This window comes from Xiphophorus hellerii, chromosome 22, assembly GCF_003331165.1.
Source record: "Xiphophorus hellerii strain 12219 chromosome 22, Xiphophorus_hellerii-4.1, whole genome shotgun sequence".
Classification (NCBI taxonomy): domain Eukaryota; kingdom Metazoa; phylum Chordata; class Actinopteri; order Cyprinodontiformes; family Poeciliidae; genus Xiphophorus; species Xiphophorus hellerii.
Window position 1 is genome coordinate 9,496,802 of NC_045693.1, and position 14,502 is coordinate 9,511,303.

At 37.8% G+C, this 14,502-nt stretch overlaps 1 protein-coding gene and 1 long non-coding RNA gene across 5 annotated transcripts in view; both read left to right on the forward strand.

Moving 5' to 3' along the window:
- The first annotated feature begins 343 nt into the window (after positions 1-343).
- LOC116713796 (striatin) overlaps positions 344-14,502 on the forward strand; it is a 31,859-nt gene continuing 17,700 nt past the window's right edge. For all 4 annotated transcript variants that reach the window (XM_032554066.1, XM_032554067.1, XM_032554068.1 and 1 more), the window contains exon 1: positions 344-707. In XM_032554066.1, the coding sequence (XP_032409957.1) occupies positions 495-707 (213 nt within the window). In that variant the 5' untranslated portion in view covers positions 344-494. The remainder of the gene's footprint in view (positions 708-14,502) is intronic.
- LOC116713797 (uncharacterized) lies at positions 9,853-14,499 on the forward strand. The gene is made up of 3 exons (XR_004337920.1): positions 9,853-9,862; positions 12,369-12,370; positions 13,691-14,499. It is a non-coding gene; the product is annotated as an uncharacterized LOC116713797 (long non-coding RNA).

Here is a 14,502-nt window from a genome sequence, read left to right on the forward strand (position 1 = left end):
ACTTTTGAAATGTTTAACTAGCTGGAAGTCATAATCGTGTAAACTTAACAGAAAACTTGTCACACGTGTGATTTCACCTTTGAAGACTGAAAAGATTTTAGATATTCAAATTTGAGAGGCGCCTTTATATTTAATATTAACAAATTAATTTCCATTTTAATTATTCATTTCTATATATCTATGCTTATTTATTAAATTGTGGTACATTTGACCCTCAATAAATTACGCCGTTGAAATAGATTTAGCTACTTCCTGTGAGTGTGATATCCGGATAATCCGGTGAACGAATCGAACGTCCCTATCAGTCTGTGGGCGTGGTCTGCTGCTGTCGTCACTGGATGACAGCTAGCTGTCAGAAAAGTGAGTTCATTCCCCGAGTCGAGTAGACGGAGCGTTGTCGATAGTTTTTATTTTTCTTTTCTTTTGCTATTCCTATTGACATCTAAGTACATCGAATCGGCAAGAACTGATCAACCTCTTCACCGAGCCCGGCCATGGACGAACAGGCAGGGCCCGGCGTGTTCTTCAACAACAATAACAACTCTGTTTTAGCCGGCGGTGGGAAAGGACCGCTGCCCGATGGCGACACTGGGGAGGCGGCCAGAGCGCAGTACAGCATCCCGGGGATCTTGCACTTCCTGCAGCACGAATGGGCCCGTTTCGAAGTAGAGAGGGCACAATGGGAGGTGGAGCGGGCCGAGTTGCAGGTGAAAAACGCAACAGCTTCAGCACACGTCACGTAGTTTTGTCACTGATGATCGTTTGGCTGATTTGTGTGTTTTATATCCCGCTGAGTTTCTCTGTTTGATTGTTCTGGTGACCAAGCTAGCTCGTTAGCTTTAGCTCAGTTAGCTGGAGGAGCTGCAGCGCCCTCTAACCCCCGTTCCAGCTGCACGACGGCTGTTTCCGACCTCTTTACGCTCTTAAACATCTAAACCTGCCAGATATTTAGTAGACGTGCTTTAGAAATTACTAATATTAAAGAAATGTCACTACGAAAACCGTAATGACAGCTAATTGCGGTCAGACTAGATATTGTATAGCAAGGTAAGACGGATTCCCTTCCTTTATATATTATACTTAAACGTGTTGGACGACGCCTAAATGCATTTTATGTGTTAATTATTAGCAAAAATCATAGAATAAACAAAAATAACACACTTTTACGGTGTTCGGATTTATTTGGGAGCCGTCTTTTACTGTTCTTAACAGTGCGTGGATCAGGAGTTAGGATTGTTTATAAAGCTAGCTTCCATGCTACTGCCACTCCTGAAGAGAGGATACTGTCCTGGTGGTCTTTTGTACAAGTTTTCTTCCATTTCATCCCTGCATAAATGCAGCATACTGTGTATTTACACTAAGGCTAACAGATGCTTTATCACGTTTTTCTTCCTTTTAACGAAATGGTGTAAACTAGTAGTTTTTGTATAATAAATTAGATTGACCTGAGTGGTCGTAGTTTGGGAAGCCTGGTTTGGACAGAGGTGGGTAGTAACTCGTTATTACATTTACTTGTGCTTTTAGGAGTAATTTTATTACACCATACTTTTTACTTTTACTTGAGTAATATTATTAAGCATTGTTGTTCTAAGCATCTGTTTGTTCTTCATTAAATTAAGAACAATGTCTTGTTTTATACACAAGCTTTATTGTTCTGTTGTTTTCTATCTGCTGAGCCATTTGTTCCATTTGGAGATCAGTACACAGTACAGTAAACACTATATAATGCCTTTACCCTGTTCTAACATTATCTACTGTGAGTATTGGTTTTCTAAGTTTTACATTGAACATTTTTTAATTAGAAAACATTTTTTCCTGCCTAAATTCATTTTATGATTATTTGTTTGTGGGTTTTCTCGCCGGAATGTGAGAACAAATTATGTTCTTCTTTCTGAAGACATCATCTGTTACTCTGTGCTTACATAGTCCTATGCCAAAAATATTTTCTTATTCTTTTTATAATAATATCTTGGATGACTACTTTTTACTTCAGTAAAAATAGACTGGAGTAGTGCTATTTTTATTTGAATGTAATCAAATTTTTTCTATTGCAAATATTTATTGAAATAAAAGGGACAAAAAAAAAGAAGTGTATAAAGTATCCTGCAGTTAGAATCCAAGCGACAAAAGTCCGAAGTTTCTCACCAACTCGGATGGCAAAACCCCACATGGCTGCAACATATTCAAAGTATACCTGCAATAACAAACTCTTTATTTGTCTGTCATGAACGTCTGCTAGTGGTTGTGTTGCTGTGGTGTTTCAGATGCTGAAAAATAAACTGTTATTGTCCCGGTTGTTTAGTACAGGGGTTAGGAAATATATTATTTCCAGACCAGAATTTTACTCTTCAAGAACATTGATTTTATTTGGGATAATAAATAATTTGTGATAATATTTGCAATCCTCAAAAACTGACAGCATGGTTGGGATTGTTGTACTTTGAACTGACTAATGGAAGTCAGTTCATTTGAAAACATCATTGAATGCAATTACTATCTGCTCTTTGATGGAACAGCTGCACCAATTAATGTAGCTTGTGTAATGAAGTAGCTTATTTGATAATGGGTATGTTTAATGTCGTACGATAGCCGAATAGTAGCGATGACTGAATATTTACGTATTTTGTGTCAAAAAGAGCCTTATCACCTGTCCCTACTTGTTCTTGGCTCATTGTTAATAACTTTACAGCTGTGTTTAGAAAAGTCTGGAAGACCATAGAGTTCTTACACATTCATTATATGTGATTAGTTTTTTGTTTTTTTTTTACAAATGAAAAAACAAATCACAGATCACAAAACTGTGATAAATAATCTTTATGTGCCATAGATTCATATGGTCCAAATGTGATAAATATAAATGTTATAGATATTGTAATGGAGTCAATCTAAAGTAGAATGTATGTGAAAAACATAAATACTTTTGGAAAATTCAAACCCAGACTAGCAAATAACAGGCTAATAAATGACAGAAATGAAGTGATAAAACAATTGTTGACTTTTATGCTGAAGCTGTAGTTAACAGTATTTGTTTTTAAAAAAATAACTTTTAACACCATACTACTTACATAATTGAATAAAAATAAAAGCATTTACCAGTTTTTCTGTGTCCAATTTGATATGAAACTCTTTATTCAAATGTCCTAAATGTTATGAAGGCTTCTGATGAAAAAGATACAGAAATATTCAGCTGGAAATGTATGAAATTTTAACATTACTGGAACTTTGCCTTTAAAACACCATCGAATAGAAAGCCATGTTTAGGTTCAACCTGTTGTGTGATGTGTGGAGCATCAGATGGTAATGCCCTACTAATGTTCAAGCAGGTGCAAAGAAAATGCTTTGCACTAATGGTGTCAATCATAGCCTAAAAAAAAGAAATGTCTAGAAAATGAAAATGAAGTTGGGGAAACTCTGGAGTTTCTTCCTGATGAAGCAAAAACAATCTATATAATAAATCATGTTCTTACAGAACCTTTAACAGCTAAAAATTACAAAGCGCTTCATAACAACAGAGCATAGAAATTAATTCATACAGATCATTAAAAACATATTTAATGAGACAGGAAGGTTCTCATGTCTTTTTTTTTCCTGTTAGTTCTCACTAAGATTAATGGCGTTACAGATAATTAGCACCAACATTCTTCTCAACACCACTTCATCAGCTCTCGTGCTACTGGTGGAACCTGTCCCGCAATTTGAGAACCGTGGCATCCTTTGTCAGGGTTCAGCTTTATTCCAATATATTATTTAAAACCTTGATTTCTCTTTTGTTTTTTCTTTCGACTTTTGACCCAGTTGTAATTGTGCCTTTTCTGAATCCCAGACGACAGAACACATCACCCGGCAGCGAGGGAGACGCTGCATTGTTTGTACATTGATGACGTATGCCACGTTTTGACTCAGCCTCATGCAGCACTTTCAGGCTGGCTGCTGTAACTCTGCTTCCTGTCTGCTGTCATGAAATGAGCTTATCAGCAGAGTAGTCGCTGCAGCAGCGGCACGGCTTGGGGAAGGCTGCTACTCGGCTTTGCGGGTAGTTTGTTTGTGGCGGCAAAATGGGGCGCGCTCAGTTTAAATTCTTGCTTTTGTCGCACTAAACCCTGACCGTAATTGACTGACTGTAGACCGTTACCAGCGGTTGGCTTTCTCATTATTGCTCTGTAATCCCTCTAACTCTCCTACTGATCCCAGAAGGGACACGTCTTTTGTCTATTATGGAAATTGGTCTTAGTCACCATTTCCTATCTTTATTTAGCACTTCCTCACAACTGTAGAGCAGGAGCAATGAAGACGGTAAAGCTTCCTTATGGGCAGTAACCTCGGGCTGCCCTTGAGGAATGCTTACATATACTGCACGTCTGTATAGAAGACGTTGGTGGATTAACATTTAGTGATGAATAATGGATGGCTGCATTGGACACCGTAATGGACGATGCCAAGCACCATTGTAGTTTTTTTTATTTTTTTTTGCTCACTACTTCCTGCAGTCACATCCGATGCCCTCCTACTTTGCTACGTTAGAGTCTGAGCTGATGTGTTGTGCTTGTTAAAAGCTGCTTTTCTTTTAAAATTAGTGCTTGTATTGTCAAACAGCTAAAGGTGTCTCAAAGCAGCTCGCTTGTAGAAATGTTGCTCAACCAGCCTGTTAACTGGAGCTGCGGGGGGGGGGCCACTCCTCTTTACCAGGGAGGGCACAGAAACCTGTCGCCTTGCCATTTCTCAGTAACTCATTCATGATTAAACTCCATAGGTGGGATCTTTTCCTATCAGCTCACAGGCAAGAGCTGTAACTTGTAGTTGCAACTTTGTCCTGGTGATCAAAATAACCAACTTTGCTGAATATTATTGTTTTCTCTGATACTGAATTGTTTTTTTTCTTGAATAAATAAGCATAATCAGTGGTTCTGATGGTGCCTGGTCCTTGAGGCTCACTGCCCTGCATGTTTTAGGTGGAACATGCACACCTGCACCTACAGCATACCTGATTTCAATTGATTTTTGATTAACATTGGTCTAGCTACACTACTTGCAAAAATTAGACACCATATTGACATATTTAATGGAGATAATCCAGTTCAGAGGCCTGGATAAGACAGACAAACCGATGTCGGCCCAGCGGAAGAGGGACGCCTTGAATCGAATCTGTTGGTGGTGTGTGGTCAAGTTTCTTTGCTCCTTAAGGGGATAAAGAAGGGAAACAACAACTCGGTCGAAACAAAAGCTCCCTCTGTTGTTACAGCTCTGTTAATGTTCAAACCTTGGAAATTAACATTTGATTGCTGCATCTCTACTGCTCTACTACAGTAGAGCAGTAGAGATGCAGCCGTTACTAGCTGCATCTCTAATTAAATTAGAGATGCAGCAATCAGAGATTTGTGGCCTCTTTCTTCTCTCTGGGTTTTGTAAGCTTTGACCTGTTTTGAAGAAGTTACAAGAACGACATTCAATGTGTTCTTTCCCCAGTCTTGCTGTTGCCAAAAAAGCAGTTACTTTAAAACTGGATTTTCTTTTTAAACGTAGAACTTCACATCTTAAACTGTCATTAGTGTCTCGTTTTAGTTCTTAGCACAGCTAGGATGCATTATCATGAGGATCGTTTGCACAGTTATAGATTGAAGCAGAAATCATTATGAATAATTGTTGTGACTTAAAAATCAAAAATCGGGATTTTCAATAAAATCCTAACACAGTACAACAAAACAGTGCAATGAAAATCCAGCATTTGCTGTTTTACTGATTAGTCCCAAGATCTTTTCCAGCCCTGGGTCAGATTACGTCCCGTGAAGGCCATCCATCCAGTGTACCTCCTCAGTTCTTTTAGCTTTGGGGAAACCCTTTGCTCCATGGGGGTATCTCCTTGCTCGAGGCGCCCATAATCAGACACCAAGAGAAGGTTGAAGGTGACTCAGAGTGCGAGGTGTGGATTTGTCCTTTGCAGTTTGATTCTCCCTCTTAGCTCTGCAGAAAGCTGCATGGAGCTCTTTCCCATCATAGTTGTATTTACTTTTTACAAATAGCAAAGCCTGAAGCATAATTATCCCAGTGGTTCAATTGCGTGCATCAAACCGTGCACATATGCACACTGTGGCATTCAGAATGGTAGAGAAGGGAGTCACCGTCATTCCTCGGTTGATACCGTGTCCACCCGCACGCTGTGGGTTATTTTTTGCTCTATAGCATGCACCTACTGCCTGGCAAAGCTTAAAAAAGGCTCTCGTTTCCTGATTTAAAAATAGCATGGTGGAAGTGCTGGTTTGTCACTATATCCTTGTCCTCAGATAAGAAGTTACTCCAGCTCATCTAAAATACTCCGGGGACGATAGTGAGTAGTTTTTAAAGGGGTTTTCTTGTACGATGGCCCTCTGGGAGCTGTGTTGCTAACTAAAGCATCTTCCTCCGAGCTTTGCACCAGAACTGACACTAGAGCCTTTTCACTCTGCTGCCGAGATGCCTCGCTGTCAGCTCGTTAATTCCCCTCTCCTTCCTCCATTCACACTTAACAGCCTTCATCTGGTTAAGCGGGCATGCCAGTGAGTCGCCTGCCCACTCCGGTTTTAAGCTGATGCTCTTGTAAGCTAAAATAGTCGTCCTAGATCTATTTTTGATTGAATGTTTTCCCCTTTTTTTTTCAGGAAATAATGAATTTTTCATTAATTTTCTTTTAAAAGTTTCACAATAATGTACCAGTCGGTTTAGGTTGGTACTCATTGTGATTTCTTTTTAAAGATGGCTGCACAAGTTTAAATGCATGTACAAAAAACATTTTTGAAGAAGTTTGTTAGAGTCAGCAGCATCTTTGGCATGCATATGTTTATATTTTTGTATGAAAGTGAATATTGTTAAAACATAAGATGCTACTCTGAGCTATCTTCATTTATAAGCCAAAAGAAATTTTAATTGCTCTTTAATTTGTACTAAGTCATCTTGGCTTATCTTCTAGTTTAGGGTCTCATTAATTTCTGTAGAAGCTGCTGTATACCTTGGGTTGAATGATGCCGGGTATTTATAAAAAAAAAAAATCAGTCGTATGTTTCTCTTTGCCTACAGGTGGGTTGCATAATTTTTTGTTGCCCTGAAAGCTCTTACATCACGCCTTTACTTGCACACACAGTGAGGAAACGCGCTCAGGAGCAAAATGAACTTTGAGTGAAAAGAAAATCCATGATTGAATGAGTGGAAATCTGTTTGTGGAAGGCAGAACGACGCAGTTCTGAGCTGTTTCTGTCTAAGGATTTTCTCTGGTTCGTTTTCAGTGTTCTGGATTGCTGAGAAGAAATCAAAACCCGAGTGAGAGCAGCTCACCGTGTCAGCCTGTCTGTCTGAAATCCATTACTTGTGGACGTGAGCAGGATCGAATTTCAGCATTTGAAGGCATCTTGCCCTGTAATCTATTTTGTGGGAGACATACTTTGAACACTGGATTAGATAAGTGATTCCAGAATATGCCTAAATGACAAAAATAATGAGTCCCAGACCAAATTATAACATGCTTAAGTCTTGCATGTAATTTATTTAAATGTTATTACATAGTGGACCTCTGCCTGGTTCAGTATTTCCCGTTTCAGATATTTTTCTGTGGAACGCAACTCCAAATTTCTTCTGTAAAATTAATCTTTTTCTGGATTTTTTTTTTGTGGAGCATTTAAAAGAAAATGGTCTGCCATCACTTCAAAGCAAAGAGCCATCTTTACCCTCCGTTCAACTACATTAAATTTGTTAAAGACATAATTATTACACAAACTTTTCAACAAATAAAAACTATAATTTTAGATAAGTGTTACTATATAAGAGGAAATTTGTTGTCTTTGAAGAACCACCATTTAGTTTAAAATTTCAAGTATAAAAATAATGAAAACATCAAACTTGACAAAAGGAGGAATTACATTTTTTTCTCTGGATTGCTTATATTTGTGGCAAATTATGTAAAAAAAAAAAAAAGTAAAAAAAAATTAAACTGAAAAAGTTTCTAACCTGATGACAAAAATAAGTAAAATATTACTGGTACTTTTGGTGTCAATCTGCTGTAGAAGTTTATGACAACTATTCCATAAAAATAACTACAGAAACTTGCACCTTTTTTTTTTTTTACACTTTATCCATATTTAAAAATAATTATTATAAGTTAAACCTATTGATAGCTGTTATATAAGGTCCAAATATCTACGTCCAGTTCCAGAGTTTAATTCTGCTTGGTACACTGTTGTCTGTTTCTCCCAAGTACAAAAATAATGAAGATTGTAGATATTAGCATCTATAGTAGTGCCGAGACTTTTTTTCCTACTGGATTTATTAATGCATATTTAGGTTATTTTGGGTTTATGCATGAGAGAGTTGCTGCAGCAAAATTATCACTGGATGCAGATATCATCCAAAATTTTCAAATGTGTGCATTCCTACTACAGATGTACCAATGTACCAGTGCTCACCACAGGGCTGTATAATGACACAATAGATAAAAATAGGGTGATGTGACTTTAGAAAAATAAAATCTAGTATGATTAGCCTACACTTTGTTTTCTTTCTTTACTATTACTCAATATTCCCACCACTCCTTGAGCGTTAGCATCTTAACTGAACAAACACTGTATTGATTTACTAAGGATCCAAGCACCCAGGATTATAGCATCCTACCAACTATTGCACCCAAGCAGGTTTTTGCAGTTTTGCAACCAATGAAATTGTGACCATGATGATGATGCTTGTCATTCAGTATATTCTAATATTAAAAATGTGTAAAACTGTACTGGATAATAAAAAAAAAACATGCATAAAAACACAAGAGCTTTCTATGTATTTGGAGCAGTGGGATCTTCCTTTTGGATATTAAAAGCATCTAGTGGTTGAGACTTAAACACAAAAATATTCAAAATGCTTGTGAAGACTTTTCACAATTAAAAGTTACAAATCTGAGTTAAAAGTCATTTAATGTAAAGTTCCATGATCTCTCATTACAAAATGTTAATGTTTAAGCTCAGAACCTCCTATCTGCTGGATTTTTCCTCATTTGCAGATGTCACATCAGATGAGAACCAGGAAGGCTGCTCATATCCAGTCTGTCAGCATAGAAAAAAAAAATATCACGCCCTTCCTTGTAATAGAAAGAAAAACCCTCCAGTCAGGTTCACTGGGAACACGCTGAAACACACATCCACCATTTCATTTTCTCAGATTCATTCTACTCTTTGGCCATGACTGTATGGTTGTAATTTGAAGTTATAAGAGAAAAGAACATGACTGTAACCAGATCACAGCAGTCTCCTGCCTCGCCTTGTTTTGCAGCTTTCTTCTCTCTGCTGCTACTAGTGTAAAGGCATGCGTGGAATGCACTTGGCTGGTTATCAGGTCAGTCATCGTGTTGCTTGGTCCTCTGTGAGCGTAAAGCGGCGGTAACTGAACGGCGCTTCGTTTGCATTGTAAATATGGGATTTGCACCAACACCCTCCTTTCCTTCTCCCAGTTTGCGGCCAGTGGGGGCCAGCATGTGTGACCATTTTGTTTGTGTGGATTTCCCACAGTTGTGAACTTTCTTTTCTGAATGAAGGAAGCACTCTGTCCAGATTAAATGGACTCATTGTGTCGGAGCAGACGTCTGGATGATGCCGGATATATCTGGTTGTTGGGGAAATTTCGGACTTTGAATTAGTGGTTTTATATAAACTTAGCATTTACATTCTTAGTTCTTGTTCTTGTTTCTTGTCTTCCAGTTGCATTAAATAAATGGCTAAACTCAGAAGAGAAACATAAGTTTCTAGCAACAGGCAGCTTTTTCTTTAAAAGGTTTTATTATAGTAAAAAAAAAAAAGATTCATAATTTTACTACTTTGCACTAAATCTGTTTCTTCTGGCTGCTTTTCCTCCCAGAGTAGCGCTGGGTCAATGCATCAGAGGGGCCCTTATCCAGCAGAGCAATAATGCAGTCAGTGTGAGGCAGGGAATTAAATGCTTCCTGTGTCTCTTTATGTCCAGAGTTGACTCATTACATTCTTCCCGAGGTTAATGTTTGATAGAAGCGAGAAACCGAGCCAGAGACTCACAGACCCACACTCTTCTTCTTTATCTCTGACACGGCAGTACGCCAAATGGTTCCCGGTCCAACGCTTCATGTGGACGAGGAAGTGGACGATCAGCTCGCCGTCTCCATCGATGCAGACTCAATTTCATCTACAGCTAAAAAAGCTTTCTTATGTGTAGTTTTGATAATCATATCGATAAAATGTTTCATTGTTTTGTTTTTCCTACTTTTGATTTCAGACTTGTCTCTGTGCACATTATGACAGAAGAAGCTGGGTGTGAGGTTTATAGCAAGTTGTTTGGTTGCCTGGAAAATTACTTCCTGGGTTTATGCTGTGTTACATTTGCCTTTAAAAGCTGGAACTCATTCGTTTGGAATGATGTCAAAGGCGAGTCGACTGCGGCGCGAGCAGGAGATGAGATTCTCGATGCAGGATAACCTGTATAAATATCACGGTGCCACAGGAGGAAACCTACAGTTTAAAACCAAATTGTGATCTAATTGCTCTAGTTGAAAACGCCTTCAACTAACAGTGCACATCAGTATTTGGATTACTCTGTGCTGCACAGAGCTGAAGAAAACTCCAGTCACTCCGGCAATTTCTCAAGATGAGAAGTTAAGGTTACTGCTATATGCACCAAGAAGTGTTGTGGATAAAATAAATAAAATAGGAATAGTCAATTTCTGTAAAAAAAAAAAAAAAAAGAAAAGATTATTTTTACAAGAAAAAATGTCAGTGTCTGATGTCAAAAAGTCATATATTTAAGTCAAGAAGGAAAATTTATATGATTTAAACTAAAAACAAGGTATTCTGACATTATAAACTTGGACATTTGAGACAAAAACATCAGAAGTTTTCTAAGTTTTACGTGTTCAATTATTCAGATGCACAGCTGGATATTTTCCAAAGTGTAAGGAGCGCTTTCCATATCATAACATCTCACAGACCACAAGGTTTTGCCTTTGGTCATGCTAATTTTTTGCTAATTTAATACAGGTTTATTCTTGTATCTATGTGAAATTAATGTAGAAATTTCTAAATTTTTTTGGGAGGGAAATTTACTCCAAAAAAAAAAAAAAATTACATTTGTTTTTGTTTTCCTCACAATGGCCCTAATAAATGCTCCATTCTAATTGTAACAGTAAGCTGTCTAACATCAACTAATACCGCAGAAACGTGTCCACTGATAATAGATAAAAGATTGAATGGTTCTGATTTGATGTAGAGCTGCTACAAAATATAACAGGGACTCATCACTGTTACTATTACAATTGACTGACAAATATTGAATCGAAGCAAAGTTACTTAATTTTCCATTCATTTATGAAGTGACTACTTGTAATATGCTGCTCTTGGTCTCCATGTCTGTAGATATTTGTGAGCTACATGCTGAAGCTCATTGAGAATGAAGAAAAATAAAAGATAACATACAAAATATTCAGCAATATCACAGGCTAATTACCTTGATATATCTATGCTATAATTTCATAGCATTTCTTACAGTAAATGTCAGAGGTTATATTTTAGTTTGCCTTGCTCCATGTTTTTGAGAGGAAAGTCATAAATCTGAGTGGCTTTCTGCTGCAGTTCTGTTTTTTTTGTTTTTGTTTGGTGTTTTGTTTTATTACTTTTATGATGGTACAAAATCAGAATTTCCAACCCAGTACCAACCGTGTAGAAAACAGGAGTACAATAATGTAGATGCAGCGTGGCCTACACTTTCAAACGTTAATGGCTTGCTGAATGAAATACCTTTGAACCTAACATGGACAGGTATTTGGTTATTTTCAGCTGGGTTTTTACTCAAATACAACCAAGAAGGCACAAAAAAAATAAATAAACATCCCAGGTTTGTTAAACAAAAAAATAACCCAACAATTATCCTAATGAGGTTGCTGTTAGGACCACTTTGAGCTTTGAGCTTTCTCCTCCCTCTGATAATTGGATTTCAGCCTTTTTAGTCAGAGTGATTTATTTGCAGGGACTCTCAAAGTCCAATGAAAACAGTGAGAAATTTCCATGGAGTGGAACAGTTTGATCTGTTCAGGCCTAGTTTCCTATTGCCTTATTGTTGTTCCCTTCCCTCACTTTTTAAAGGTGATGTAACAACGTAATCAATCCCCTGACTTTATTTAACATCCTTTCAACCATTGTATCTAACTTAATAAATATAACCGGTGCCTCTTGATGACATTTATCTGATTTAAGCTCTTTTTATGTTGGCATTGGTTGGTAAGAGGTTGTATTAGGTTTTTAATGCTGCTTATTTGAACCACATTATAATAAACCCAGAGTAAATCCTCATAAACTGGATTGAATAAAGAACTTCAGGTTGTAGAAATGTGGTGGGTGAAGTGGTGAAAGATCCACTCTGCCTCTCTGCATGTGATCGGTGCCAAATACTCCACTGTTTACTCTGTCAAACTGAGTGCCAGCAGTTATAATAATCCCGGTTGAACTGGAGCTGTTTCAGGAAGGTTGTTCTGAGGGCAGTCCTGTTCACTGAATTGTGACGGTGTTGTGAAGATGCCCATAGTCGTTGGAGGCAGACTGAGCTGCCGTGACTCATTTCTGCAGGCGGCAACTGTTACTTGCGAGTGCTGTGAAAGTGTGATGCAGCCTACTCATGCTGGCACCTTCTGCGTTTTGAAGCAAGCTGAAGGAAATTTGTCTGTTTATTCTCCCTTTAGACAAAGTTTGATTCTCATGTTGACCTTAGACAGAAGCTTGTCTCAATGTGCTTGTTGGTGATCTTGTCAGATGGATTTTAAAGGAAGGATTTTGATGGAGAACAACAGCATACGCTCTTCTTTTTTTCTTTGGCAGCTTTTTGGCTCAATAATGCATGATAATTTTTGCATGTTAACTGATATTTTTGTATGTTTTTTTACTTCTTAAAATCTAAAATTTCCTAAAAATAGTTCTCGTATCCTTAAATCTTTACACCTTACAACCTCAAACGTGAATATGTATTTTGGGGATTTTCCCTGGAGGAAAATTGTGCATCTTTTTCTCTTTTTTTTCCACTAACAAAAATCTTAAGCTCGCATTATCAATATATTTCCTGGTATCCAAGTCAATGCTTTCTAGAAACATATTTCACTCAACTATGTCCAGATGTGTGCTTTCTCCAATGCAGCTGATTCAAATTAGTTAATTACTTTCTCAGCATGCCAACAGATTCTGCAGAGCTATTAATGTGACTCAGGAGCTGAGAAACGTCTTAAGATCAGCAGAACATTGCTACACCTTGTGGCTTCAAGGCTTCTACACCTTGAAGCCTGTCTGCTACACAGTCTTACGTTAGCTAAACAGATCAATATGCAATGTGTACTGTATCTGACATACACTAAAGATTTTATTTTAGCAGAAAAGGCTTTGGACTAAACTGTTACTCGTGTTAGCCACTCTAGCACCAAGTACAGTGTATCAGGCCTAGGCACACTCAAACATTTGCCAACAAACCACAGGAATCACCCACTGATTTCAAAAGTAACCAACAAAACGACGAATGCCCGACTTACCCAGAACAATAGGCATCAGTGATCTTGTCCACAGCTATATTGATGTAGAGGGTGTGTGGATCTGCCGTTTTCCTCATCGAGCGAAAGCGAAAGTGACGTGCACAATGTTGGAGGCATCGCGTGGCTCAAACACCTTGATCTCATCCAAAAAAGATGACATGAACTTCTTAGTTCCTCTGTCCATTGTAGTAGCTGATAAATTGTGAAAATCTGGTAGAAAGCAATATAATTACACTATATATTTAGCCAAAAAAACTGTATATAAAACATTGTTATTGATTTATTAGGCTTTTATATTTTTGACACAGACTAGGATAGGAAGTAAAAAAATAAGAAAGAGTAAAAAAATCATTGTATCAAAGTGAAATTGGATGCATATTAGACATAATGGATTATTCTCTCCATTTGCTGACATGCAAACCTTCTAGTGATTTATGATGGTAATTTTTAAAATCCCTGTGATTCTGCTTTTTGGTAGCTTTCTGCAGCAGCTTGTGTGAAGAGTGCTGGACTGTGCTTTGGAGCTCGCCCCACTATCGATCTAAGTGACCATGCTTCTGTGTGTCCAAGTGTGTGTGGTACCCGGTAATGTAATGTAATGCTGACTCAGACTGAGTTCGCCGACAGCTGCTGCCTCTTACTGAAGAGAGACGGGGATTTGAGGAGGGAGAGGGACGACTGGTGTGTGGGAGGGTGTGAGGAGGTAGATTTAAATAGAATAGCACTGATAGGCTTTTTATTTCCCATCATGCCACACATTTTTATCTGAGACTATTCTATTTCAATCTTGACACAAGAGGGTGTTTTTTAGATGTTCCCTGATGAAGGTTTTCTTTTTAGTAAAGGCTTTTAATGAAGCTGACTCTTAATTAAAGTGCAAAAACTTGCTTCTATTATTAGAAAATATCCACTGGAAATATTTTAGTGCTGTAGTGTAAGTTGACAATCTTTTTATTTTGTGTTTT